This window comes from Rousettus aegyptiacus, unplaced genomic scaffold, assembly GCF_014176215.1.
Source record: "Rousettus aegyptiacus isolate mRouAeg1 unplaced genomic scaffold, mRouAeg1.p scaffold_m13_p_4, whole genome shotgun sequence".
NCBI lineage: Eukaryota > Metazoa > Chordata > Mammalia > Chiroptera > Pteropodidae > Rousettus > Rousettus aegyptiacus.
This window is the reverse complement of record NW_023416307.1, coordinates 112,468,037-112,493,518: the sequence shown is the minus strand read 5'-3', so window position 1 is coordinate 112,493,518 and position 25,482 is coordinate 112,468,037. Positions and strand designations below refer to the sequence as shown.

Here is a 25,482-nt window from a genome sequence, read left to right as displayed (position 1 = left end):
GGTGTGCAGGACTAAGGCAGTGATGAATCTTCCAAGGGGAGCTTGTGATGAACTTGGCCAGAAAGCTGAGGGAGACTGGTCAGGGGGAAGAGAAGTTAAACACATTTTTCTCCGCTAGCTTCAAAGCCTTTCATCTGGCTCCCCCCAATGACTTTATTTCTTTCTCCTTTGTTCTCCCACAAAGGGGATCATGGGATACCCAAGAGAAATGGAGCCAAACCTATAGCTAATTATGTGATGAGGTATTCCTTCTGGAGAAACTGTTAGCAGAATTAACAAAAGAATGGGCGGGGAAGGGTAAAAGCATCAGAGAGGAACAGCACCTATACGAAAGCAGAGAGAACAGCTTGGGCTATGTGAAGTTGCAGGGGCACATTGGCTGAATGATGAGGAAGCAACAATAGGAGGGAATGAGGGTCATTCAAATAGTTCTCAAGTCATAGAGTGTCACAGCATGGGAAGGGCCTTGGGTTCCAGTCCACAGTTTTCTTAATCACTCACAAAGTCAAGATAAAAATACCACGAAGAAAGTATTCAGGACAAGTGAGGAATGGAAGACTCAAGACCATTTCTCAGCTAAATAAGGTGAGCCTTGTCATAGCATGACTTCAATCTACAAGAAGATTTTTATGATTAATTGGGTATAAGGCCTTAGACAAATCTCAATTTTCACTTTAAAAGGTAAACTTTATCAGGAGCTTAAGAACAAGAATAACTACAACCACTTGTTAATCAAATAATTATTATAGTAGATAATATTTACTACTTAGCTAACTAATTAGTAAATTAGTGATTGCTAACTAAGGGCTAAGGCACTATACTAAGTCCTTTAAATGCACTATCTCATAAATATTTACAATGATTCTATGGAAGAGCTAGTGGCATGACCCCAGTTTACCTATTAGGAATAAAAGCAAGACCTAGAGATAGACGTTAAGTTATCTGGCCAAGGGGACAAAGTCTGAGTGACGGAGCTAAGGTCAGAACTGTGATACTTCACCTCCAGGGCCCTTGTTCTAGGCCAGAAATCAGCAAACGTTTTCCGTAAAGGGCAAGTTAATAAATATTTTTGGCCTTGTGGACAATACGGTCTCTGGCACAACTACTCAACTCTGCCACTCCAGCACAAAAGCAGCCATAGACAATGTATAAATATTTGGGCATGCCTGTGTTCCAACAAAACTTTATCTATGGACAACAAAATTGAATTTTATATAATTTTCACATGTTGTAAAATATCATTCCTCTTTTGCTCTTTCTCTCCAGCCATTAAAAAAAGTAAAAACCATTCCTAGCTCATGGGCCATAAGATGACAGAAGGTGGGCTGAATTTTTTTCACGTGCTATAATTTGCAGATCCAGATCTGAGCCACAAAGCTCTCTTGCCCTCTGGCTCACATCACGTGCTGGTTTCTTTAAGAGGCCCACAGATATTTTAGGACAAAACCTGTGAGAGTGCACCTGGATGGTACACATGACTCAGAGATACAATTGGGAGGAAAGACCTGACAGATGACTCCTCGAGTAACATCTCTGAGGACTCCGCCTTATCCCAGTTTACAACTTTAAAATACCTCTCTTTCTTCCTTTCAGTCCCCTCGCTTGCTCTCTTCTATTGAAATAAACCTTCATTCAGGTCAATCTGAAACCAGGGCAGGTTCTGGGTAAAACGGAAATGTCCCCTCTTACATAACAGGTTTGCCGGAAACATGAGTGCTCCCCCTCACCCCTGTGTCCTTCTTACCTGCAAGGTTTGGCCGAAGCGCTTCAATGGTGTGGCCTTCACAGGAGGGATGAGGTTTGCTAGTGATGTGACTCTGGAAAGGGGTTTGACCCGTTTATTACTAGGCTCCTGTAAGGTTAAAAAAAAGGGGGGGGGGAGAGAAAATGTCAAGGTCAATTACGAAGACAACATAACTCCACAATACAGTCATGTCCCACTCCATGATCTGCTGGCTGCATGCCGATCTGTGGGATGTAAACGGTGCCCCGTCTCACTCCAGCTGCGCGGAGATGACTTGGCTTAAGAGCCAGGGAAGGAGTAACGGCAGGAGGATGTCAACAGAAGCAGCTTCTGAGCAGATGGCAAATGGCCGGATCTGCTCCTTACTCCTCACTCCCAGTATCTGCCAGCTTTTAAATTGGGAAGATTCTACTTAGTAAAAACATTCTCTCTAACTCTTCCTGTAGAGAAAAGCTGCCCCAGATTTCCCACCCAATGACCTTGTCAAGCAGCTGTCTTTTGATGCTTCTGGTTTCATCTTTTAAAAACCTTTTCACCACCTTGCCTGAAGCCACTCTCCAAATTTCTTTTATGAAATGGCTTTTCTGAAGTACAAAGAATCTGTTTTTTTCCCCTAGTTATTTAAATTTTTAAAAATTTTAAAATAAGTTCCATTACCATCTCTTAAGAAAACAAATTTGTATCATCAGTATATTTGAAACATACACATTAATACTTATAAATAACAACCAGACAGCAAAAGAAATCATCTCCACATAAAACATATAAAAACAGGCTGAAAGAGAGATGACAGACAAAACATCTTACAAAGACAAAGAGAACAGTTACCCTTGCCTTCCTAAGCTCCATCTGACCTGTGGTAGATGCAGGACAGCACATGAAGACACCAAATTTTGCTGGAAAAAGCCAAACGTGCCAAATGTTGTGGCGAACCTCAATCATTTCCAGAGAGAACCTCAAGACGTTCATCTTTCTTTTTCAGTCATTGCTTTCTTTCAAAGTTTCGAGGGTTAAGCCAGAACTTCAGATTCTCCAGGACATCCCTGCAGGGTGTTTTAAACATAGTAGGTCTTGGAAAAATCTTGCCTGGATTTGGAATCCTGCCGAGAAACTCTCATGTCATTTTATGCCCTTGCCAGCCTCAGAAATCAGAATATTTCTTTGAAATAGACCCAATCTTTCTGCCATTTAAATAGAAAAATTAAAAGACTACAAGAAAAGTGCAAAAACAATTCCATAACGTGGCCAGGAGAGACTTTACAATTTCCTGAAGCAGTGAAATACTTTTCCAAGACAGAGAATGAATCCGGGCTGCTGGGTACCTCAGCTTCTTGGCTTGTTGAACTGAACAGACAGCAGGAAACTCTCCAAACACTGGGAAGTCTCAGTTCCAAATGCAAAGAATGAATCTCTCGATATGAGAGACATCACATCATAATTACTAAAGTGCCTTAGAGAAAGATCCAATAGCCCTGCTGTTTTCAGGTGACAGTGCCCTTCAGAATGCTCCCTGTCCAGTTCTTGGCTTCTGAGCATCTGTTCCCAGCAGAGGATTTAGAAAATATTTTACGTCAGAGCTGCACCACTGGCATAATGAACCCATACACGCACACATAAGCATGTGCGTGCACACATGCACATGCATGCACGCGCACGTGCGCACACACCCCCACACACACACAGTCTCCTGAGCATCCCCTGAATTTCTCTCAATGGCTCTCTGCCATGGGCTGGAAATGCCAGCATTGTGATATCACCCCCTTTGGAGGCACAGACTGCATTGCAGCAAGTGAGATGGGAGATTTCCTGGGGAAGCAGGACTTGGTCTTAGATAATCCTGCATGTACTTCAGAACCCAGAGACTCTTGGATCTGTTTCTTTAATGAGTAAAACTGCTGGGTCACAGAGTCTGTATCAGAATAGGGAAGTTGAAGGGCAAATGCCAACTGGGTTCTCTTGCTTTAAAAAGGAGCAGGGAGCAGTGCGTGCTTGGCATGACATGAGAAGATTTAGCTGTTTCACCTGCTGTGTCATCTTTTCTAAGGTTCTGCTGACTTTGCTGTCCATTTTACAAGACCAAGTTAGATGGATGTTTTCTGCACAGCTACAAGACATATGCAAATGCAAATGCTTGCCCCTCTGCAGGTCGTGTGCAGCGCTGCTACATGAGATTGTAATTAAAACTCCTTCCCTAAGGCATTGACCACTTGGAAGTAAACTTCAGGCTGCTCTGTGGCAACTTGATGTTCCCAAATACGGAAAAGAAACTATTGCTGCATGATTTAGTGCTGTAGATCCAGCAAAGCAGGCAGGTACAATTTCAAAACCAGAACATCGACAGGTTACTGGATCTATGGAGGTTTTAAGCCTGCCCCAAACAAACGAAGTTTGAATTATGGTATTCTCTTTGAGGGCTTCAGTGAGAATAAGAGATTAAAAAAATTCTTGGTCTAATTTGATTTTTCTTTTCCATTTACTCAGTATGTCTCCAGCTACATTTTACTATTATCTAAAAAAAGCCCTTGGGGAAAATGTTTCCAGATTCTAGTTAAATAGCTCTACTGAGAACTAGCAAATGCAATACCAGGGATGCTTTAGGGCTTTACAGAGGGATGACAGAATACAACCTGCAGAGGCTTCCCAGCCCAACAACTGCCAGACCAAGCAGGGCAAGGTCAGTGTTAAACCCAGGAACAAGGTGTCGTGTTTCAAGTGCAGACACCATCCTACCATGCAATTTTAAGATAGGGCAAGAGAGCACCTCACCAAAGTGGTTAAAAAAGAAAGAAAAAGGCATTGAATGTTTTGTGTCAGCATCATTTTCTGAATAACAAGTTCTGTTGCATCTTTCCCAGGCCTTATAGCTTGTTGTCTTGTCTAACTGAACTGGCGAGGACCACCAGTGTACTTACGGTGAATTACAAGTTAAGATCGTGGGTACATTAGTCTAATTCCTGAATCTAAGTGATTATTATGAAGATTTCATCATTAAGTACTATGTTTGTTGAGAGCACAGACAAGACACGCTTTAATAAGTAGAGGAAGTTCCCTTCTATGCTAAGTTTGCTGTGAATTTTTATCATGAGTATTTACTTATATCAAATGTTTTTTCTTCGTCTTTTCAGAGGATAAGAAAGTGGGGAGGAAGGAAAAAAGAAGCGAGAGGTGGGATGAAGGAAAGGAGAAGATGAAGAAAGGCATGGAGGTCATATTTTTTTCATAAAGGAATTGATTCAGCAATTTAAAATATCTTTTGTGCTTGAATCGAAAACAAAGGGGAATAAGCACTCTATGCAATTTTATTTTTAATGTGTTTTAATTAAATACATTTTAATATTCTCTCCCTAGGGGAAACAATAATTTTTATCTTTCCTCATTTTTCCCAAGAGATAAAAACCAAAGTAGATTATTTGCAATGTAAGAAAATGACTATCATATCAATATGATCTAGCATAACTTTTTATTCCTTCAAAAATAGTTCCATTCTAATAGGCATGGCATACAGGAAACCCTCATTCATTCTCCCTGCACTTCATTTTTGCACCAGACAGGGAATGGGAACAGTAGGAGGTCTTCTGTATCATTATCTGTAGGTACCCTGAGACTCTACCTTCACTGAGCCATAAATATGGTCCAGGAAGGGTGAGAAAGACAGCCATCAGTGTAGGGCTCGGGCTGTTCTACTGCAAGGCAGCACTGTTCTTGGCTGCTCTGCACCTGGGCAGGAGCAATGGAGAGGAGAATCAATTATGCCAGCAGATGCTTTTGCCCATTATAGCATCATTAAAAATGTCTTTCAAATGCTTGCAAATATCAGGAAAGTTTTATGCAGGGCTCCTGCACACCCAGGAGTAGTTTCATCCACTCAGTAACCCTCTAGAATGCTTTCATCATCATATTAAAAAGGAAGTTACGATCTCAGAGTGATTGAGAAGCCTAGCATTATTTAATAGTGAGCTAACATTCGTTGTAAGGACTCTTCTCAGTGCTTTACAGAGATTTACTAATTTATTCCTCCAAAAACTCTTCAAGGCAGCTACTATTACAATCCTCACTTTAAAGATGGGGAAACTGAGGCATGAAGTAAGCAACTTGCTTAAAGTCTCTCAGCTTTAAACATAGCCCTGATTTAAATCTAGGCAGGCTGGTTTCAGAGCCCATGCCCTATACCAGGGCTTGGCTATCTCTTACTGTAAATGCCAGATGGTAAATATTTTAGGATTTGTAGGCTATCCAGCCTACTGGTCTCTGCCATCTGCTATAAACAGTATATAAATAAATTAGTGTGATTATGTCCTTAAACCTTTGAGCATAGGCTCAGTTTGCATCTTCTGGAGCTGGAGCTGGGCATGCAGGGTCCTCCCTTGGTGAGCAGGGGATGTATCTAACTTACCTTTTATGTGAGTAAACCCCGACCTACTGCATTTTATTCTCTTAACTTTCCAAACAAATCAGCCCAAAGAAAACACAAACTTTCCTTGACCATTAATATATACAAATAAAAAAAATGATACAATGCCTCTGCTTCGAAGTAATATAGGGCTGGGGAATGGGATGTGTAGGAAATAGGATTGATCGTAGGTCGGTAATTGTCAAAGTTGGGGGCTGGGCACAGGGGACTCAGTGTATAGTTCTATGGTACATTGTCAAAATTCTCCATAATGAAGATTGTTTTAATGAACAACTTTTTTACAAATGCAACATGAATGCCGAACTAGAGCAGGCAGGTGTCATCTGAGATTTTTACGTCAGTTGTTAGTGAGGGCCTAGTATGAAAAGATACTGAAGAGATATTGACTATAATTAAAAGAAATCTGGTAAAGTGAAAAAAAAAAATCCCACTACTGAATTCCAATAATTCTCAACTAATATAGACCAGAATAGGGAAAGGTCCACATAGCTGAGAGAGCTACCTCAAAACATTTAAAGATGGGCAACGTCACAGAGAGTCACCATCCCAGCCACTAGACGTTTTGAAGTCTGTTTTACTCTACTTACTGTTTTGTTTTTATTTGCTCTTATTAAAAAACCCCAAAACAGGCTCCCAATCACTGAACTCCACGACATAAAACAACCTCGTGGAGTTCAACTCTAATATATCTTAGAAACATACAGAGAAAATCATCATTCAATATCCAACAGCACGTGGAGAAGAGACTTCTGTTCTATTGTTATTTATTTTAGTTTGTGAGTGTGCTTTGCTTTCCCCATAACTGCCTCCCAAATTCATGGTTTTCTCTCCATTCCCACAGTAGCGCCACCTTCTACTAATTAGAAAGCTAAGACCTCCCATCCTTGCCAGGCTCTCTCCCCCTCTGCCTCTCTCTGGTACAATAAATGTCAAGCTCATTACTCAATGACTGCCTCAACTTTACTACCCCCGTCCTTAGGGCCAAAGGGCGGTTCACACTGTTTTATAGTTTATGCCCTAGGCTCTCACCCTTCGAAATTTCTAGGTCACCACAAATATTCTGGTGTTCTCACTTCCTTTGACACTTCCTATTGCCAAAGCCTTCCCCACTCTTTTAGAGTCTCTCACTGATTCACTGGCCAATCCTTTTACTTCTGCCTCTGCCTCTTTCCAAGACATAAGCTTTACTCCAAATGGCCTCACTTGACATCTTACTTTGTATCTTGCCCCTCGAAGAATTCCTGCAGATTCTCCTTCCTGGTTAATGTTTTTTCCTGACTAAATAATTGAGAAACACACACACACATATGTAAAATAAATCCATTTAATCATCGATCTATCTATTTTAGTCTGGCTCTCATACTTATTAGCTGGATGATCTTGGGTAAGTTACTTGCCCACAGTTTCTTCAACTGAAAATGGGGAAATAATCATCTCATAACATAATATTGAGAATTCTGTGGGTCAGAGCTACCATTTACTGGGAACTTACAATCTGTGTCAGGCATTGGACTAAGAGCTTTACATGAATTTGCTCATGGGATCATCATAACATCCTATAAGAGAGCTAATATCATTATCTCCACTTTACAGATTAGTAAGCTGAGGTTCAGTGAGCGTAAGTATTTACATGGGTCACATATCTCAGGTGGCAGAGGCAAGATGTGAGCCATATACTGAACCATACACCTCTGCTACACTATTCTGCCTAAGAAATACTATTCTGTTCAAGAGATAAGATGAGCACATAGCACAGCGCTTTGTGAAAAGCAAGCTCTCAATTCACAGTCTGAAACAGAACTAAAAATTATTTTTACTAGATTATTTCTTCTCTCCCTCCCCTTTGCCTCTAAGAACAGGTGACTTTGTCTATTCATTCAATAAATTAACTTTAAAAAAATAATTTGAAATAATTTTAAAATAATTTTAGATTTACAGAAGAGTTACAAAAATAGTACAGTGTTCCTGTGCACACTTTACCCCACTTCCTCTAATGTTAACATCTTATATAACCATGCTACACTTATCGAAACTAAGACATTAACATTGCTTTATTATTAACTGAACTATTAAAGAAGTTATTGGGATTTCACCAGTTTTTCCACTGATGTCCCTTTTCAGTTTCAGGATCAGTTTGTCTTTCATGACATTGATATTTTTGAAGAGTGCTGGTCAGTTCTTTTGCAGAATCTCTCTAAATTTAGATTTGTTTGATGTTTTCTCATGATTAGATTCAGATAATGCATTTTTGGCAAGAATACAACAGAAGTGATGTGCCCTTCTTGGTATATCATATCAGGGGTACATTATATCACTGTCTCTTATTACTGGTGATATTAACCTTGACCAGTTGGTTAAGGGGGTATTACCAGTGGAATTGTGCCCCCACTAAAAAAAAAGATATGTTGAAGTTCTACCCAAAACCTGTGAATGTGACCTTATTTGGCAATGGGATCCTTATAGATGTAATCAAATTAAGATGAAGTCATATTAGATTATAGGGAGACTTTAAACCAATCACTAGTGTCCTAATAAGAAGGGAAATGTAGACAGAGATACACAGAGAGAATGCCATGTGATGACAAAGACAGCAATGGGATGATTTGTCTATAACCCCCAAAACACCAAAGATTGACGATAAATACCAGAAGCTAGGAAGAGGCAAGAAAAGATTCCCCTGTATGTTTTAGAGGGAACATAGCCCTGCCAAGACCTTGGTTTCGATTTCCAAGTCTTCGGAACAGTGAAAAATAAATTTCTGTTATTCTAAGCCACCCAGCTTGTGGTACTTTGTTACAGCTGTCCCAGAATACTAATACAGATAGTATCTGCAGGATTTTTTGACTGTAAACAATACTACAGTAGTCCCCTGTTATCCGTGGGATATAAGTTCCAAGACCCCAAGTAGACAGCCTGAAACTGTAGAGTACTGAACAATATATATACTATGTGTTTTCCTGTAGATACATACCTGTGATAAAGTTTGATGCCCTTTCCATCTTAACTAAGCACTTATATACTGAGGCTGTAACTTTTACAGTTTGAGAGGTGTGACAGCAAAACTAGCACAAATTTCTCTTTCCTTCTTTACAATTTCACTGATAGAAGATTTATTCTTACTATAGAACTTAGCAACCTCAGCATACAATTTTTTTTTTTCCTTCCTTGAGACCTTTTACCTTTTTATTTAAGGAAGTACTTTATGGCTTCTCTTTGGCATATCCAAATTGCCAGCATCGCTACTTCTGTGTTTGGGGGTCATCATGGGTTACTTGAGCACAAGCACTGTGATACCAAGACAGTTGATCTGATAATCTGGTAACTGTGACTAATGGGCAGGGGGTGTAGATACACTGGTCAAAGAGATGATTCATGCTCTGGGTGGGATGGGGTGATAGAGCAGGAAAGCATGAGATTTCATCACACTGCTCAGAAAGGTGTGCAATTTAAAACTTATGAATTGTTTATTTCTGTAATTTTCCATTTAATATTTTGGACTGTGGTTGATAGCAAGTAACTGAAACTATGGAAAGCTAAACCGTGGATAAGGGGGGCACTATTGTACTCCCTTTGTAATTAATACATATATTGAAAGAGATACCTTGAAACTATGGGCATTGTCTTAAATCCAATTCTGTGTGTGTTTACCCAGCAACTGCAAAGTGGGGTTTATTGAAGTGTGCAGCTGTTGCTCTTGGGGGAACGTCTCCTAGCTGAGCAGGGAGAACCAGAAGGTTGATTCGGACAGAGTACTTAGGAGTCATTGTTGGCTATAGCGGGCAAGGAGAGGGGCGGGTGGCCAACAGGCAGGGCATAGCAAACTGCAGGTGCTTGCAGGATACAGAGGCATCAGTGAGGAGGCCTTCATAGACCTGTTTGAGCAAGAGAAGTGGGGATGCAGAAGAAGGAAGGGGAACTTCTTTGGAATCCGAATGTGACTCGTCATCTTATTTTTTGGAAATAGAAAAAGACAGTAATAAAATAATGGCTTCTAACTCAAAAATTCTCATTAATTTTTCCCCCTCCTCTTCTCTTTTCCCTGGCATCATCTATTACCAGAAGTTGAAAGGCATATAATGAGGCTCAAATTTCAAGGGAAACCTGGCTTCACTGATTAGGCCAAATGTATTTCGGAATTATTGGTTTCTAACCCATAAAGTGAGCAAAAGTTCTCCAAACTCAGAACCGTGATTTCCCCCTAGAGATGCTTATCAGTGATTCCAACAAAAGGACTACTGGCTTTGTGGACTTTGACAAGCCACGAGGAACTGCTCCCAAAGGGGTCAGTGATACCTTTGTCTTGGCCAATCTCAAAGATGAAGGCCACACCCTTATGTTTATTTTCTCCAGCTGGAGTCTGGTTGCCTTACAACAAGCATCCAGGCAAGATCTGATTTCCTATTTGATGAAAAGGTCCAACTCTCTGTATTAGATGCTATAAGGAAAACATCCCAATTTCCTTCTTTAAAAGAAAAAAACAAGGTCTTTTGCTTTTATTTGTTTGCTAATGGAGACCAAGGAGAGCCTGGATAAATAAAATCCACAGAGTTAGTTCAGTATCATGGCCAAACTGCAGACAGAGTGTTGGGCCACTGTGCTGAAGATGTGACAATTTCTCTAGCCTCCTCTCCTAGAAATGCTGAAAAGCATCTGATGGAGATGTCACAAAATGGTCTGGGCAAATCCACAAATCAAACCGTCAACTCTTGGGGCCATAAAACTGAATACATTAAGGTTGAAGAGATTACATTTATTTCCTGTAAACCAGTCTGTCTTTGCCTGAGCCAGTTACATACATAGCACCCAAAGTCCAGTCGGTATATATAGCATCTGGCCAAAGTCGGCCTGTTTTTAGGGGGGAACCTTGCTTAAGGGAGAGGCATCAGGGAAACCGTTGACTGAGTTCAGACAAAGAAGGCATGAGCCTCTGAAAATCTGCTTGGTCCCCGCTCCAAACACAGCTTCCCATATAATGCAAATAAAAAAATGAGTATTGAAAGAAATCGCTTTACAATAATTTCTGTAGTCATCCTAGCTTCATTTCCTCCAGGCCTTCCCTGTTTCCTTCGAGTCCAAAACACATGCTAGCAAAATATTATAGCTTTCTAATGTTTGTATAAACTGAATGACCAAATGAAGGGGGGGCGGTGGTGGTGGAGTGTGGAGCGAGCTAGATGGATTTCATCCAGTATACCCTGGAGAAGCAATTAATTTTACTATGAACTCTGAGAAGGCTAATGTTAATGGTATATCATTTTGTTTCTGAGGGAAGACCTCAAGCAAGTTATTATCTTTATTCTTCTTATTATCACTGAGTTTTTACCCCACATTGGAAACATAACCTGTCCTACTTGTCTGCCATGGGGAAATTCACTTTTGCTGAATGATGGTTTATAGGCTGAAAAGAAAATGAATCTTGAGAAATAATTCGGTAAAATACAGGACTCTCCGAGAGCCGAAACAGCCGCCGCCGCCGCTGCTGCCGCCTAGCTTACAGAGCATAATCTCTTTTAACAGCGCCAGTAAAATAAAACAGAACCACTGTTTCAGACACTGTATTTTTGGCTAAGATTTCACTCCTCAATTACTTTCAGAGTTATTCGTTTCAGTCAACATTATAAGGGTAAGTCAACATTTGTCCTGGAAGCAAGCCCAAATCTGTTATTTTATTAGTCTGCTACTGGTTAAATTGGCCCAAGATTAAACATATCTAATAAATAGCCCTAAAATATTGGAGTTTAGTAGAAAACCACATTCAAGTTCTCTTACACGGGATGTTACTATTACTTAACCTTGGGCAGAAGGAGAAATACACACCCACACCCCAATAAGTTTCTTTTAGCAAATGCCAGCCCACTGTCTGAAACTCATTTGTAGTGCCAGACATGGCACTACAGGTCTTCAGAGAAAGAGGAAGCCAAATACTTAGCTCTCTCTGCAGTCCCTGGCTCCACATCTGCCGTCTTTAAGTCAAGCAAAGCTCTCACTCTGTCGAGGCAGAAAGGACCAGATGACCAGGGTTGAAGCACTTCAAGAGTCTGACCTAAAAAAGTGTGAGGGCTGCCAGCAGAGTAGTACGTCTCTGGTCCTTACAGAAAGCCCAGCCTTGGGCCCAGAGATGTTTTCTCACGATTAGACTGTAGTTATGCACTTTTGGTAAGGATACCACAGACGTGATGTGTCTGTCCATCATGCCATAACTATTCTCAGGTCTGGAAAATGGGACCAAAGCTGCCCATTCTTGGTTGGAGGATGCCAGTAAGTCACCTGGAGGTAGCAGTGGAGGCCTAATCACAGCCACAGGGCCCAAAGAAAAGCTTCTGTGGTTCTGAGGTTTCACAGTCATTTCCTACTGACTTCTTGGAAACCCTTGGGTGGGATATAAATCCTGTATTTGTTTATGTCGGTAATAGGGATTCCCTAGCTTCCCCTTGGGTTGGAGGGGGGAGGGGAAGGACAATGCCACTGAGGATTCCACCCCTGCTCAGTGTTAGGGTACTGGTAGGTACAGAACTCAAGGGCATTTTAAAAACATTTGCTGAGGCTTCCCCAGAGCTTAGGAATATGCCAAAAGCCTCTGCAGCAAGTGACAGAGTTCTTATCACTCTGGCTCATAGAATACATCAATTCATTGCAAAGGACCTAAGGATAAAATATGAGCCAACCTTTCTGGTCAGAGCACAATACCCTGTGACCTAAATACACTATGACTTTGGGCCAAGAATGCAGCCTCCACGGGCTTGGTCTCCTCCCCTGTGAAATAGGGGTGACTTTTCTCCCCCCTCACAGTGTTGTTGAGAAAATGACATGAGATCATGTCTGTAATGTGCTCTGTACAAGCCTGCTCCATAAGTTGCCCCCAGCCTGTTTTCCTGGCCTTGTGTCCTTTCCCTGCAGTACTGGTTTTCTCCGGGCCTCCCAGTGACAAAGCTGGAGCTCCAGGTCACCTGCCACAAGCCCACCAATGACATGCTCTGACCACCCAGGCCTCTGGTGGCTAGACAACAGTATTTTGACTTTGCATTCCTGCCTTCCCTTTCTTCCTGCACCTTTATCATCTGTTTAGTCAAGCTCTGGCTAGAGAGGGCAAAACTGGGAGTGGTTTGGCAGGATCTAAGGCCAGGTCCAGAGAAGAGGAAAATGTCAGCCTTAAAATTCCAAGATAACAGCTGAGTGGGGGAAGGGAACCCAAGTAGGTAGGTCTTGAGGTCTGCTTCCAACCCCTCCCACTCCACCCACATTGCTGAATTATGGGCTAGAAAAGCCAGTCTCCAATCTTTCCAGGTTCTACTATTATCTGAGATTAGGCAATGATAGAAACTTAATGATACTGATTGACTCAGTGATAGGCATTGAACCCATGCCAGATGTTCAAGGTGGAATTTCTCCCCAAAATAACTTGTTACTGTTGGCTTCCAGAAAGACCACACAGATCCACTGACATGTCCTCTCTCTCATCCACCTGTCATCCCTTGAAGTTCAGCATTATCTTAACTTCTGAGAAGAGGAAAAAGAAGTACAGAGATGAAAAAGGATGCCCAGATCTTGAATTCAATGTCCCAAAGAAAAGACAGACTGTTCCAGCTGAATCTGAGATAATCAAATACATCCCAGGCAAGCAAAGCTGACAGCCAGTTCTGCCATCTGACTGAGAACTAGGCTGGGACCAGGGAACACACATTCAGCTGCTGGGATATCTGACTAAGGGCACTGGGTCTGCAGGAGGAAAACGTGGACCCTTTTCTCATGCTGCCCAGTCAGCTTCTGTTTTTGAGAATGATGCTTCTCAGCAGACATACCTTGCAGAGATGTGACCTCCAGAAAGAAAATACATTTGTGGTGCTCCCTGGTAACACCCAGCTGTCTCTCCTAGCAAAATTTATCCCTTCAAATTATTTGGTCCATGTGCATCCTCAGCAAGCACATGCCTGCATTTAGAATGAGGAACATCACACTTGGGTGTCTTAGAACAGTCTGCTCTCAACTGAGAACAGAATACACTAATATCTGATTATTCGAAATGGAAAAAGTTACCAGTCACAGCCACAGGGGACTGATTGAATTGAGAATGAAATAAAACAATTTTTAAACTTTCCTGTTTTTGGCTTTCGACTGACATCTTAACTCCCACCGAGCAATGGCATGTAGAAAAATAAGGTACAAAGCATGCCGTTTAGGAAACTGTGAGGTAGGTAATCTATAGTGGATCCATAGGGGCTTTCTGTTGCCCCCACACAACCCAACTGATGAGATGAATAGCTTCAAAATATTATTCCTCAGGAGGTGTGCGTGTATGTATGTGCATGTCCACAAACATGCAGGACACAATACTAACCTTCTGAGACATTTTTCATTCTGTAGCACATTTTTAACCACAGGGATTAAAAAATGGCCACTAAGAATGGATTTTTCCAAAGGCTAATAACACTGGCTCTCAGTGATGTACATTTGTAACTTTGAAACATAGTGATTATGTGTTATTTCTAACTCTCAGCAATTAATATGCAACCAGATGTATCATTATCTACAGTCTATTAAAACTCAGAAGCCTGTGAATTCAAAAAAGAATGTATCACACACACAACAAAGGAGGCAGGCCTCAGAGACCTAGCTCTGTTCCTGGTATCACTTGCAGCTCATTTCATTTACAAAGACACAAGAAAGAAAATGAATAGACAATGGCAGTTGACTTAAAAGAAGTAAATACAAACCTGTGATTTGACTGGTTTCTTTTTTAAATGTTGATTTAGCCATTGGAGATTCAGTGCTAAGGGGTGCCAATAAAAGTTAGAGAAAAGACAAAGGCAGTTTTGTGGTAAATGAAAAAAATGTTATTTATTCTTGAGGCAAAGTACTGCTGTGGCAGAAAGGGGCAAAATTCCCATGAGTTTTCTAGCACACGATATCTACAGAGGGGAGGGTTCCTTTAGGAGACTACAGGGGGTCTAACTTGGCAAAAATCTCCCTGGGAAAGGTTCCCCAAGCATCTCCAGGGATGAAGGGAAAGGCACATTTACCAGCAAGCGCTTCCTCTGGCTTCACCATTTGGGAGTCAGGCTCTGGGCTGCTCCTGAATTTACAAAGCAGGGCTGTTCAGTGGGGGTGCCAGACATTTTCTGAGCCTGCAAAGCCTCCCAAATTGCTATTAAATAAATTATACGCTGCCAGGATCCCTACCTACTCAGATTCTAGCAATTTTCTAGAAACAGAGAAGTCGTTCCACATCTGACTCAGGTGTGACTCTCCTGACTCCAGCTGTCAGGTAGAGAAGTGCTATGTAGATAATGGGGACCACTGGGTGGAAAAGAAAAAGCACCAAAAGCCACAGAGTCACCCCATACTGGGTGCTCGCACATGCATGCACAAGCAGGCACAGACACAAACGAACACACTCACTCACCTATATTGTGTAGCAACCCCCATCAACTTGTTCTATAGAAGAGGAAGCAGGTGTTCAGAGAAGTAAAGCGACTTGCCCCAAGTCATACCCAGTAATTAATTGGCAGAACTGAAATTCAAATTTTCCTGAGTTGAAAGCCCTCCCTGCCACCCCCACACTACCCTCCCAGGATACTCAATTTCCTTTTATAACATAAATAACATAATAGCAATAATACTGAGGGTGATTTCATGCCAGACCATGTCAAGGTGCTTTCTGAGCATGTTTTCCTTGACTTCTCTTAAGTTAGTACTATTAATATACTTATTTCACAAAGCAGGCAATTGAGGCTCGAAGGGGTTAAGAACCCTGCCTAAGGTCACACAGCCAGTAGTCAGGCGCAGAGCCAGGATCGAGTTCAAGGACGCCACTCAGCAAGCCCTCGGTTCTCAGCCACAGCACTGTTCATTTCCTAAGCTAGTTGAGAGCCCTGAAGGAATAAGGACTTGCAGAGGCAGAAGGGCAATGGAGACTGAGGCAGGGAGTAGAAAAATAGTGGCTGTTCTTTCAACATTCAAGCCCTATCACTCTGGAATCTCAGCCCCTCATGTCTCTTCCCCCAGCATCTTAGAGTGCCTAGGCAGGTGCACAAGTGCCCTGCTCATGCATCCCCAGCAATCAGTGCTCTGTTAAGGGCATACCTCCAGAATGGTGTGTTACCGTCTGGCAACAGGGACTCATTCGATGACCACTTCCTGGTACTGCCCTCCTCCCAGCCTGCCAAACTCCTCAATGAGACTGCCTGCTTCCCCAGCCCCATCTCCACTGATTGACGATCACTGCCTGTATGTTAGGGTTGTGAATGACTTGGTCAAACCTAAGCAAAAATTTCTTGCATGGCTTTCTCTTCTTTTTTAAACCCGGTGGGGGGGGGGGGGAATGCTAGCTAAAGTCTGATCTCAATAAATACTTACTGATAATCAAAGAATACTAGGGGTCATTTTTAGTTGTCTAAGTCTTCACCAACTCATACCCTTCCTGCTGCGGAGTTTATATTTCTAACAAAAATCTATTTACAATTAAAATGTTGTGCTAATAAATAGGGTATGAAGTACTCCCAAAGCAACATAATCCTCCTCACTTTCCCTGGGTCTGTGTCCTCTGTGGGAGCTTGGTTAAGATTTCTGGATGAAGCATGTCAGGTGGGAGCTGGCCCTGAGGACAGGTGACATGCTCCTTATTTCCTGTGACCAGGGTGCCTCTCTACCGAGAGCTCACATCTCACCCCTTGTGTGAAAGTCATTATGGGAACACTAGAAACCACACTAGATTTTTTTTTTTTGTCCTACAAGGCAGGAGTGAATGTGAAACATGCCAGTGTGCTTAGAACATCTTTTGCCTGGCGCCAACCTGAATCCTTGGGAAACTGGGTGGGTATTTCCTAAAAGGAAAGAGTGACCTTAGAGCAGACCACTTGTTAGGGATGATCATCCACAGCTTGCACTCAACTGATATGCATGCAAAATAGATGCTGCTGCTGCTGCTGCTAATGAGCTTTGGAGCACTTGCTCTGTGGAAGTCATTTGCATGCCATTTCATTTCCACAACCAATTCCCTTGGAAGTTATTTTACAGATGAGGACACTGAGGCTTAGATGATGAGTCACTGATCCAAGACCTCTTGGTTCACAAGTGGCCAAGCTGAGATTCAAACTCAGCTTAGTCTGACCCTCAAGTCCAAGTTCCTACCCATTACATGCAATGGCTGCCCCAAATTAAAAAGCAGTCTTGCTCAATCCTTCCCTCAGGGTAAAGGGGGAAAAGGAAGAAGATGGCCTCAATGATTTCAGCTGGAACTTTGGCACTTTCTTTGAAGCTTTGAAAAGATTTTTGGTTTTAGAACAGAAATCCAATTGTATTTTTTTAATTAGCTAACATCTAGTCCAGAATAATTTTCTATGATACATTAAGGCCAATTTTTAATTTATTTAAAAATCTTCACTATCTGAAATCTAGGTCCTATGCTCAAAGTCCAAAGTTCAAGTTCAGTCTGTAAGTGGCTGTGCCGGAATTTGGGAACATATTGTTGCAGAGTTCTAATTTTAGAATGGCCTCAGAACACACCTAATGCACTGTTTTTAAATTCTAGATACCTTATGACAATTTTTTGCATTATGTATATATTACCTGAGCTACTATGTACTTAATGTGTTCTTAAATAACTCATTTTTTACCAGAGTGCAGTGGGGAAGAGGAAAGGGGGAAATTAGATGGGGTAAAGGGGGTCAAATATGACCTATGGGAGGAACACACAGTGTAAACATATATATGCCTTACTGTTTCAGTGTACAGCTGAACCTTAGTGGATTTTGTTAACCAGTGTCACCATAAAATAAATAAATGAATGAATAAATTATTTTTAAAAAATTACTTATTTTTTAAAATAAATCAACGTATTGTACAAACATTACTGTCTTAAACAGAAAATCACTTCACCTGCCATAATCAGAAACTAACTTTAAAAAGTAACCGTATTGTTAAATTCTTGTTTCTCATGCCTGCTTGAAGCTTCAGAGCCTGAAATCTGCACTTTGTTAAAAGAGGAAATTAGGAAGCGATAGAGGTGTTAAAGACACAGTAGATACAAACTGAGATTCTTCTCCTGACCATAATCAGAAGGATTGGTAGAGAATTAGAAAGGGGAAGTATTTCGAATTTATCGTGTCTTGTCTCTACATCACTTTGTCCTGTATCACTTAAGTTAACACAGTGGTACAAAACCCACCTTCTGGAAAATAACGATCTAGCCCAGTCCACTCATTCCAGAAACAATGACTCTAAGGTTACAAGAAGCTGGGCCTACTTGTGCCTTGTTCCCAGTTAGTAGGGAAACTCTTGTAGGGACCAGCTCAGAAATAAATGCTGCTAAAGAAATTCAAGCGAGCATTTAGGAGTCCTCCAAAGTGAGCTCCCATCATTCCTTGATGTTGAACCAGAGCAAACCTTACTCTCCTAGACTCTTAAGGCCTAAGCATAAAGTTTTCAGACTACCCAGAGAAAACCAGGTGTCTTTTATGATGCTCTCTCCTGTAAAGCTCTCCGGTAAGTCACCATCAAATAGCTGAGGCAGGAGTTGACTCTTCACCACATGTCTGTGGTTGACACTTAAGCTATCATCAATTTTTTCTCTTCAGTCTATTTCCTTCATCACAGCACTTCCTGGAAACCCACATCCAGAAGCACCCAAGGCACTCACCAACCAGCAAAGAGGATGGCTGAGGAGGTGTGTGAAAATGAACCAAGACTATGAAAACCTAACAGGATATTGATGAGCCACCCACACTCCTCCCCAAGCCATGTTAAGTAAAAAATAAGTCTTCACCAGTGACCTTTAATTATCCTCTCTGTATTTGCCTGGGGTTGTTCTTGACATGCCTGCATCAAGCGGGGATTATGAAATGTGAGCATTTCAATATAAGATAACACACTTGAGAAAGGAGCTTGCACTGGCATTGTGTAGGTGGCTAGAAAACACAGAAAGGGTTGCCTTATCACATTGGGCCCACCTCTATCTCTTTTCACCCACTGGCTGGTTCCCTTTTCCCTTCTGCGTCTTCTTCCTCAATTTGTGGCACCTGCTAAACATTTAACTATTTTTTTTTCAAGGTCCTGACATAGGCTCTCAGTTTTATTTAATTCAGTCAGGTTGCCAACTTCTAGTGATACCTACAGAAACAGTACCCTCAGGGAAAAGCTCCATTTCTCCTTACCATTTAATTATCACCTCTACTACAAATTAGATCTGCAGAGCTCAGAAAAATGTCATTTTAAGGGATATCATCGACGTAGATAGAAGTTTGTGTCTATCCATTCTTTGTAAGCTTTTTGTTTACTCTAACAGGGATTTCATATCAAATGTAAAGTAAGACCTTCTTACATTTGGATCTGTTGGAGTACAGGCCAAGGAAAGGGCCCACCAGTCCACTGGCCCCAGGCAAGGTCACTGCCTGCAGTGTTTTGGCTAAGTTTAATGGGATTCACTTTGAACACCCCAAAAATAGTGTTGTTTGCAACTGACCTCCCTCAGGAACACGACTGGCTTAAGGCAACACTGTGGCGTTCCAAGAGGTCAAGGCTAGGCAAGGAGAGACCAATATTTTGGCCCTGCCTCCTAATCTCTCTGAATCTCTTTCTTTAATTGAGAACAAAGAGGACAGTCCTTGCCTTGCTCAGCTCTCTCAGCTGGTGCAAGGTTAAAAGGAGATAATGTGTGTGAAAATGATTGCTATTTGAACATTGATGGAATTTCCATGAATTTAGTGAGCATGATGATAAAAGGAGGGGGTGCTCTGATTGAAACATCCCTTCCCCCACTTCTCTATATACCATGTTCATATATAGATGTATATGTGTATATATAGATATAGATTACATCATGTACATAATTATGCTCAACTTTTTCCCTTATTTTTTTTTTTTTCAGGAATGCTATGATAGTTGTTTGGTAGTGTGTAATGGTTCAAATGATGCCACTGCCTCTTTTGCCAGAGGCCATGGTACATGGAGCCATTCCTTCATTATAGGTCAGAAAGGTTGTTGGTTTTTCTGGCTGTTAAATACGTAGAAAAGGATGTTAGGCTGGAATCATACAATTGGACTTCACGTTCAGCTCTGCCATTCCCAACTGTGTGATCCTGGGAAAAATCACTGAACCACTCTGACTTTTAGTAGCCCCATCTTTAAAATGAGGATAATTATGCTCAAGTGGGGCAAAGAATATAAAAATGCTGAAACCTATAAAATGCACAAATATAAAACTTGAAAATCATTGCAAATAATGTTATTATGAACAACTCTGGACAAACAGCCCTCCTTGCCCTGAAGAGCTGGAATACTGGGTCCAAAGATTTGAAACTTTTTTGTCTTTTAATATGCACTGACAATTTCCCTCGTTCTACAGAAATGTGTTATTTCCCTGCAATATCCCCAGCACTGGATTTTATCATGTCTTTAAAATATCTGTGACACTAATTAAGTATGACTTATTACTTTTTTTGTTTCTATAATTTCTATTAGAGTGAACATGTTAAATAAAGTTTACTTTGATAGCTCCCTGTGTGTGAAATGCCCATTTTTCCATGGATATCTTAGAGCATTCTTTTACATTTGTATAAATTCTTTATATGACAAAGATATTAAGCTTAAAGTCTGTCATTTCTATTTCAAAAATTTTTTTCAATGTATTAGTCTACTTCTCTTGTCTAAGGAAGCACATTAAGCATAAAAGTAACCTCGTTTGTTGATACAGCATCATCATACAGTGTCTTTGGGCTGATCAATACTCAAGATTTCCAGGCACACTGAGATGTCCAGTAAAAACAAGCAAGGAAGAGAAAGAGGTTGGACAGTATTTCCATCTAGAAATGTTAGAGAAACCAGGAGTCTAGCCAGGAGAAGACAAGCACCTAAGAGACGTGCGCGCGCGCGCGTGTGTGTGTGTACAGAGGAGTAGATGCGAGAAAGAACAGTTTTCAAATATTCAAGGGGGTAATACACAAGAAAGTATTACTGTATAATATTTAGCTCCAGAAAGCAACAGTAAAACTAAGAAAGGATTTTCTCATGATCCACACTAAGCAAAGACAGCCTTGAAAGGTAATGTGCTCTCTGTCCCTACAAGTATTTAAGCAGAAATTGAATGGATCCAGCAGCAGATAAAAACTGGGCTCCATGTTCTCGACAGGCCTTTTCCACTCTGAGGTTCTCTAATGCAATGACCCTGGGTCATTTCCTGGAGGTTAGTTTTTTGTGTTTCTTAAATTCCCCGGGGGAAGAAAGCCTGTTTTGTTACTCCTTTCCTCCTCAGTTTAAGAGCCAGAAAGAAAAAAACGTCCGGTAGTCCGGTGAATTTACCATAAGGTTTCTGATTCAGCTTCGATTAACTGAAATTTACTAATAATTGGGCTGCCCTCTTGCAAACACGCACACACACACGCGCACGCGCCCAAACGTAGAAGGTCCAGGCACAACTGTTTCTAGACTTAAAAAGACCCACTCCTTTTCCAGCCAAAGGCTCAGAAGACTTTCTTGATTTATTTGTGACACAGCTTCTTCTAAGCTAATAAGTGGTGTCAATTCATAAAAATTGGAAGGCATTAGAAACCACTACCCTTCACTCCTGATAGTCCCTCAGCCAACACAATGAGAAAAAATGGCAATGTAATCAAAGTAATTTCCTCATTTTGTGTGTGACCTGTACCTGTTACCAGCACTGGCAAATTATGGAAGGCCACTGTATGCATACATCACAAATGAAGTAGCTATTTTAGATACACACATCATTAATAACTATTACATGTGCACAGGGCTTTGTAAAATTAGGATATGATCAGTAATTTATTTTCATTCAGTTGTTATGAAAACAGTGGCACGGGTCCAGGATTTTACAGACACTCACAGAGAGTCTTGAGAAAATGACAATTTGCAAATATTTAGATGGCAGTTAGGGCCTTCCAGTTATTGGTTTATTTGGAAGGCTAGTGGTTAATGTAGATAAGCAAAATGACTAATTGCAAAACTAATTATGTCACCTCCACAGAGCTGAGCATGCGGAATTCTGCCAAAGACTAGCTCCTTGCTCTTGAGAAATACAAAATGGAAGTTACTGAAAGCCTTCCAAACCGAGGTTTGCAAACCCCACTCCTGTGGGTCAGGTTGTAGCCATTCTATGAAGTGTGCTGCCAGAAGCATTGATTAATGGTGAGGTCTTCCATTCAGACAGGAAAAAATGAGCCTTTGACCATGAGGCAATTTGCTCCAGTAGGAGGGTTCATCCTTTGTGTGTTATGTGGTGAGGAGACCAGTGATTTAGTCATTTAGAGGCAATGTGATGTGGTTGAGAAAGTAAAGGCTTCGGGTCAGACTAGAGTGTGAGTATTGGCTCCTCCATCCTGGAAAAGCCAATTATCCAACTCTGAGCCTCAGTTTCTTCTACAAAATGGGGCAATTTTACTAACCTCACAGAATTGTTGTGATGATGATTAAAAGACTTACAGTAAGGCTCCTAACGCACTGCTGTGCATAGAACACCATCAGAAAATTGGGGCGGTGGTCATGTTTCTTAAAATTGTTTTACAGATCTCTATTGTGATACAGAGGTCTTGAATGATGATACTTATTGAGCACTTATTGTGTTAAGCAGTGTGCTAAGCACTTTTCATGAATCATCTCACTGACCCTCACTATGGTCCCAGGTGGTAAAACTATTTCATTCCCATTTTACCACTGAGGAAACAGGGGCTTAGAGAGGTACAACAGCTTGTCCAATGGCCACACCACTAGCAAGTGGCAGAGACAGCATTAGGACCCAGGCAGTCTTATTCCAGAGTCAATGCCCTGAACAGCCTCAAATGTATACATGTAAAGTCAATATATTTTCCTCCAATAAACCTATTCCTAGTTCATTTGCATCCTGGAGACCCATCTGTACAAGCCTACGAATCATGACTGGATGGCCATAACCAAATCCTATCAGTAAGGGATGGCTTTTACCTGGGTAACTCAGTGTGGCTTCTGACGCAGAAAGATCTGAGGCCACATGATTCATGGAGTCTATTTAGTCATTTGAAAGAGAATCCCAGGGTTCTAACTGCAATAATTCCTCATAACTATTTCCATGCAGTTGGTAATATATACTGTCAGTTCGATACTATATGATACGGATTCCATGAAATGTATAAATTACTAAAAACCAGTTGACCCGTTTAGTGCTCTAGCTGGCATGCAAGGAATACAGCCCCAGGTGCATAAAATTTTCAAATACATGTGTGGATTGTGGCATAAATTATGGCAGGGGCATAGGGTTCACCTCCCTCTTTAGAGCTAAAACTTAAAGGTACCCTCTCAGTTACATAAAGTACTCTAGATTATATATTTAAAATAAAACATTTGAAAGCATTTTACATGTCTGTTAAGTTTTGCATCCCCCCTTCTCAGAGATAAACATCCTTAAATGCCACGAGGTACACTGGTATTAAACACTAGATTAAATCCATCAGGAAACCTGGCATTGGATCTTGGTTCAGCTGCTGATTTTCTCTGTGACTTTCGGCAAGTCACCTCCCCTCAGTGTCTTTATTCATAAAGTGGGGAGAATAATTTGTGTTTTATGTTAACCTTATATCATGGTTGGGGTCTCAAGTGAGACAACAGATGTAGTACCTAGAGAAGGAGTAGAGCTCCGTCATATCTATGTACGCGTCATTCCAAGGGCCACATGAGGCTACTGGCTGAGCTAAAATCAGAACATATACTTTTAAAAGACAAAGGCAATGGCTACAGATATCATTAATTAAATCTGGTTTAATCCTAACCAACATCTGAGAGAGTGAATCTTAAAATCAAAAGTAAGCTGTTCATCAGGTTGTCAGATATATTCTTAGAAAGAATATAACAGAAGCACCTTTGTATTTTCATTAAAAATGAAATGGACCCCAAACTCTTAAGATCTTCTCACCAGGCTCCATCTCCACTCATCTGAGTGTTCTTTAAGATCAAACCTCACCATTGGTCAGTAGTGACTTTTAACTTATAATTAGTGTAATTCGTGAGTGATAACAGCTTTCTTTTTAGTGACTTGATCAGGTGTTCAGAGCATCTAACATGCCTAGAAGAACCAGTCCCTCCTGGCATGGGAAGTAAGCACCCAATAAATACAATACAGAGATCAATTGGGAAAGCCGTATCAGTGATCAGAAGAAATAAGCTTAACGATACTCACATGATACCGTGTTTCTCTGTGAAAGTCAAGAGCCATGGACTGAGATGGACTAAGCTCTTTAGATTTCACGGTTAATGATTAGAGCTGGAAGGCTCTAGTTGGTTATGGGTATTAAAATTAAACATTTGCAACTCTGTTCATAAACTCATGTCATGAGGAATATAAGATTAAGAAGCAGCATTATATTAATTTTATTCTATATAGAATACTTATAATATTTGAAATAGATATTTTAAAGAAAATAAAATTTAAAAATATCTTTTCTTTCACTGTAAACTATCGTTGGAATAAAAAAATTACAAAGCACTTAAATCTCGAGCCTTTCCCTAAGTGGTCTTCCCTAGCACTCTGGATGCAATGACAAAAACAAACACTAAAAGGCACTTGCCCATGCAGCACTATGCTCACTGTTCTTATAGCAAATTCTGAAGGAACAGCCGTTATATGTCTGAAGGGCACAGGTGCTCTGCTATAATTGCCTTTGAAGGTCAAAAAGGACTTTGGATAGGCCAGCTCTTTTTATTATGACCATATTCATTCTGCAAAGAAAATGATGAATCTTCAAAAATTATTTTCATAAGCACTAACAGTCAATAACTAGTTTATAAACAAGCATATCACCATATCTTTCAAAAGGCCGAATACTGATGACACCTGCTGGTAGAAAATATATTTTAGTTAACTGCTTATGGAGAAATGAAACCAGAAAACCAGCCCCCAAAGTCATTTAGGTTTCTTTTTGTAACTTTGCCTATCGCCATTATTAGGAAGTGATATGTCAGATCAATGAAACTAGGAGATATACTGGAGGCACCTCTGCCTCAAGGTGTATAGAGCATAAGAGATACTTGTACTTGACTTAAACACTTTTTAAAAATCCTCAGTGGTGACACCTGAAAAATATTTACCAACTATTTCTGAAATTGTAACCTCCCTCATCTTTACTCCTACACCAGGACATCTGCATAAAAAAAAAAAAGTCACATTTATGAAATCCAGATCCAGCTACCACCAAGAAAATATTTGACATTTTATGATACATTTCTTTCATCACATTTGTGATATACAGATATCTCTATATTCTAAGAATAAGACTAAGCAGATAAGTCTTACCTAAGCCTTTAGCTAAACTACTCAAAAACACAGGACTAAGTGATAGCAAGAAGGGAT

The 25,482-nt window shown here is 40.8% G+C and overlaps 1 protein-coding gene across 7 annotated transcripts in view; it reads right to left on the bottom strand.

The window, feature by feature from the left end:
- Positions 1 to 25,482, bottom strand: part of ARHGEF3 (Rho guanine nucleotide exchange factor 3) — a 272,865-nt gene that overhangs the window by 34,993 nt on the left and 212,390 nt on the right. For 5 of the 7 annotated variants that reach the window (XM_016131540.2, XM_016131542.2, XM_016131539.2 and 2 more), the window contains one exon: positions 1,745 to 1,852. In XM_016131540.2, coding sequence (XP_015987026.2) covers positions 1,745 to 1,852 — 108 coding nt within the window. Of the gene's footprint in view, positions 1 to 1,744; positions 1,853 to 2,572; positions 17,831 to 25,482 lie in introns of those variants that run through there. The other 2 variants (XM_036219596.1, XM_016131543.2) reach the window with 2 other exon arrangements.